The sequence below is a fragment of the Urtica dioica genome, chromosome 8, assembly GCF_054948205.1.
Source record: "Urtica dioica subsp. dioica isolate 48M chromosome 8, U.dioica_male_clone48M_v1_H2, whole genome shotgun sequence".
In the NCBI taxonomy this organism is placed as follows: Eukaryota; Viridiplantae; Streptophyta; class Magnoliopsida; order Rosales; family Urticaceae; genus Urtica; species Urtica dioica.
The window spans coordinates 3,300,068-3,303,750 of NC_142763.1; the positions used below are offsets into that span (position 1 = coordinate 3,300,068).

At 28.8% G+C, this 3,683-nt stretch overlaps 1 protein-coding gene across 1 annotated transcript; it reads right to left on the reverse strand.

Annotated features, from left to right (window-relative positions):
• Window positions 1-796: 796 nt before the first annotated feature.
• LOC149387324 (protein CASPARIAN STRIP INTEGRITY FACTOR 1-like) lies at window positions 797-2,785 on the reverse strand. The gene is made up of 3 exons (XM_089624011.1): window positions 2,550-2,785; window positions 1,793-1,848; window positions 797-1,318 (listed from the first exon to the last, which is right to left on the reverse strand). Exons 1-3 carry the CDS (start codon window positions 2,641-2,643, stop codon window positions 1,175-1,177), a joined length of 294 nt encoding a protein of 97 aa, XP_089480137.1. The 5' UTR covers window positions 2,644-2,785; the 3' UTR covers window positions 797-1,174.
• Between the last annotated feature and the right edge of the window lie 898 nt (window positions 2,786-3,683).

The window sequence follows — 3,683 nt, forward strand, 5'->3', positions numbered from 1 at the left end:
TAATTGTCTTGTTTTCTTAGGTGGTGGATTTCCTTTTATGTCCCACTTGTTGTCAATAAATAACCAAAGAGAAATTGGGTAATATATACATAAAATTTAGTTTATATCACAATAGTTGAGAAAATATATTACCAAAATACCCCATGAAACCAATCTAATTGAGCGCATAATGATTTTATCCTGTGTCGACGCATACAATTGTAGTAATGTTTTTAGTCATTAAGTTGATCCAAAAGTCATTTAAAAAAAAGATATTAACTAATAAACAAAATTTCAATGTTTAAATATATATAGACATGAGGTTTGATCGGAAGAAAACAAAGAAAAAAACATGAAAAATGGGAGTATATCATATATAGAAAATGATAACTAATGTTGCTTTCTCCGAAAATCCTCCAAAGACAATAGGGTTATCACACAAAGTTAATAAATAATGAGACGACAAACATAATAAATAATTTAAGTAAAAAAAAAACTAGGATTTTCTTCTAGCAAAAGGTAAAAAAAAAAAAACGACTTATATCACTTTTGTTTTCTGTATTTTGCCACTATTTTCAAGTTAGTCCATGAACTTTCAAAACGATTTTATCATGTTTTAACTTTGTTTTTAATAAAATTAGTCTTTCCTTCGAAATTTTCGTCAATAAATCTGTTAACTTGGCACATACTACACATGTGAATGGATAGAAATGCAAAATTATTGAAATGCCTGATAACTTTTCCGTCGTAGATGAATTAATGTAGTGTATCCCATAATTTGCTTCGGTGTGTTATGACAAAAAAAAAAAAAAAAAAGTAGTACGGCGTTGCTACATATATATAAATTCTCTTATAGAATACAGCTTCTATATATCAATTAAAATATAGTTTCATTACATACTAGAGACAGCAAATGAAACAACAACAAAAAAAGACCCTTCTAAAGAAGAAGAGCTAGCTATTATAACATATTATAACACATTAGTAGTATTTTACGGTTCAAAACTTAATATTAGTATACATATAATACCACAATACATATACCAACAGACGTACGTGCGATACGGTACTTATATGCGCCGAGATTTCTTTATTTGTATTTTACATTATAAACTCAGACTCGCTAAGTATATAATATATATGGACGATAGCTATATATGTTTATATAATATGTCTATATACGATCCAAGATATCTTAGTTGGGAATGAGCTTGAAAGGAGGTTTAACAAGAGCTGGTGTTGGATCATATCTTTCGTAGTCCCTTGTGTTAACCCTAAGAAGCCTCTCATGAACTATCTCCATCGCTTTCTCCTTCATATTTGCCTTCCCCGAAGTTTCCTATATAAATATACACAATTGATGGTGTTTCAGATTTATTTTTTTTGCTCACAATTGGCGTTTGAGATTAGTATGTGTATGCCAATCAATAATTGTTTGTGAGTGTATAGATGTTTATTTTTTTATATAGAGAGATAGAGAAGAGAAAACTTTCTACATATTTAGATAGTGGACCACAATATACATAATGATAACTGCAAACATGCATAAAAAATTGAGGAGTGTCAATAATTTTACATTATAAATCCTCAACAAAATACCAATTACAAAAATTGGTCACACACAATATACAAATAATATTTGTGTGTGTTCTAAATTAAGTCACCCTATCTAAAATATTTAATTAGGCCATGCATGCATGTGTGTATATATGTATCAAAAGGTAATTGAGAAGAGTGAAATATATATACACATACATATTATATATATATATATATATATATATATAAAGATTCATAACCGATAAATACGAACCTCATTTGCATCCAAAGCTGAAGAGAACTTGTAATTCGCATAATCCAACTGTCTCCCTACAAATTGAAGGCGAATGAAAATCATGAAACGAATATTAGTTAGACTGCATAGTAAAGCATACACTGTAAACAATTATGCATGTCGAAATATGGAGTATATTCACAATATTCTCATACGTATATTTAGCAACTCTTTGCTCAAAACAACAAGTTGACGACCGTTTATAGTGATATCAAGAATAAGTTTCATTATCATACCATATCTTTCTTTCTTTTTTTTCTTCCTAAAATAATTTTACATTACCAGAATCGAGATAGCTATATATTGAGTAAAGAAGATACATCTTTGCATCAACTTTACCAATTACAAAAACATTAATAATTTTAAAAATTACATGGCATGTATATTATACTCACCAAACTAGGGTTTTGTACAGAGCGGTCGATGAATCAGAATCATCTCTGATTCCGAATATAACTTTGTAACTTGAAGCCAAAGAATTCCAAATACTTGTTCTTGTTATATATATATATATATATATATATATATATATATATATATATATATATATCCCTATGTGGGTGTGTGTAACATGCGATGCATATAAACATGGTCGCACATGCAAAAACATGTTTTTAACCTTTTTATAGTTAAAGCTGCGACGAAATGCAGTTATAATATAGAAATATTAATTGAGTGTTAAAAGCTGCAAAAGGAAAACGTGAAGAAATGCACATAAAAAGACGATACTACAAACCTGCAAGAGAAGTTGACAAAAGTGAGGCTGAACTGAGAAGAAAGAATAGACTGATCTTCTTAGCAAGCAAGAGACCCATTTTTTGTTTGAGCATATAATAACTGATTTCGCAACCTTGGTTTTGTCAGAATCTTTGTAATATATAGGGCTCTTTGATCTTTTTCATCCAAGAGAGAAAATAGACCAAATAATAATGTAGTGCCTTCCCTACAGCTAGTGTATATCTATATTTGGTAGAAGAATATTAGAGTAATAATTTGGTGATTATTCATAGCATTAAATATCCCAGTGATAAATGAAAACAATTGGCTATTAGTGCTAATAATTAAATAATTCCTGACTTTTGATAATGCTTTGTAGGGTTTTAAAATTCAAATTGAAACTAAAGGGAACATGTCACTTTTCAATTGTTGGGGCACTATGTCTTAGAGAAATTGAGAGTGGAACGATTCGATTATATTATATTGAATCATGCTAATTTGTTTTGAGATTATAACCCTTGAAATTACCATATACCCAATGCCGCATATCCATACTATATAGGTAAATTCGGATTTTGTACTTTTATTTTGTATCATAATAACTATACGTCATATTATAAAATAAAAAAAAACAGGAATAATAGTGAGAATTGGACATTTTTGTTGATATTATCATCTTTGATATTTTCATTAAAATTAAATATTTTCACATTTATTATCAAACATATCACAAAATCACGTAAATTTGTCCTTAAATATCATTTTTTTATGATACGAAACGCAGTACTTACAGACTACAGTTTATCATTAAAATAATATTTTTATTGGGGTAAAAATCATCCAAAATAAACATAGTACCATTCACGTCCAATTTTCAGTAATAATACTTGCTACAAGTCCTTTTTTATATATATTTTTTAATGAAGTACAAAACTCAAACAGAGGGATTATAGTGAGATTTGTTGAGTGAAAAAAATATAGTGAGATTAATTTGTCATGATTTTTTCCTCTAAACATGAGCTGATTCAGTTGCATTTTTCCTCTCCAAAGAGGTCAAGCTAATATTCTACGCGCTTTTAGGTGATCATTGGTTGCTTCATGCAAACCAGATAGTCAAATTCATTGACTTAAAAGGGTAAAGTTTGACGCCTTA